Source organism: Bison bison, unplaced genomic scaffold, assembly GCF_000754665.1.
Source record: "Bison bison bison isolate TAMUID 2011002044 unplaced genomic scaffold, Bison_UMD1.0 scf7180017864492, whole genome shotgun sequence".
Classification (NCBI taxonomy): domain Eukaryota; kingdom Metazoa; phylum Chordata; class Mammalia; order Artiodactyla; family Bovidae; genus Bison; species Bison bison.
This window is the reverse complement of record NW_011495051.1, coordinates 3,277,382-3,277,864: the sequence shown is the minus strand read 5'-3', so window position 1 is coordinate 3,277,864 and position 483 is coordinate 3,277,382. Positions and strand designations below refer to the sequence as shown.

The following is a 483-nucleotide window of genomic DNA, read 5'->3' as shown; positions in this document are numbered from 1 at the left end:
CTGTATCCAGGTGTGCACACACACATCCCCACTGGTGTCTCTTTTCCACATGGGCCCCGACAGTGACCACAGTTTCCCACCAGGTCCTGCACCCCCCAAGGGTGGCCCTAAGCAGCTGCCTCCCACACCCATCACGCCTGCGCCCAGTCTGGACAAGCTGCTTCCACTACCGGACCAGGATAACAACTATGTCATCCCCATTGGAGACACCCCAGCTGCCAGCTACATGAACGAGGATGGTGGGTAGGGGACCGGGGTGGCTAGAGCTGGCAACAGGTAGCAAGCTGGTGACTGGATGTGACATACTACATCTTTGTCCACGCAGTGCCTTCCCCCAGTCAACTAGTTGTTCCAAAGCCCAGGCGGTTGGTCAAGCTACAGGCAAAGCTTCCAAAGCCACCTACTGTGCCCAAGTCAGGTATGGGAGGGGTCCCTCCTCCCAGCCCCTCCCCTGTCCAGCTGAGGGTGGGCCTCAGCCTTCAT

The 483-nt window shown here is 59.0% G+C and overlaps 1 protein-coding gene across 2 annotated transcripts in view; it reads left to right on the top strand.

Annotated features, from left to right (window-relative positions):
• STAP2 (signal transducing adaptor family member 2) overlaps window positions 1-483 on the top strand; it is an 11,836-nt gene that overhangs the window by 10,772 nt on the left and 581 nt on the right. For both annotated transcript variants that reach the window (XM_010828144.1, XM_010828143.1), the window contains 2 exons: window positions 84-239; window positions 326-418. In XM_010828144.1, coding sequence (XP_010826446.1) covers window positions 84-239; window positions 326-418 — 249 coding nt within the window. The remainder of the gene's footprint in view (window positions 1-83; window positions 240-325; window positions 419-483) is intronic.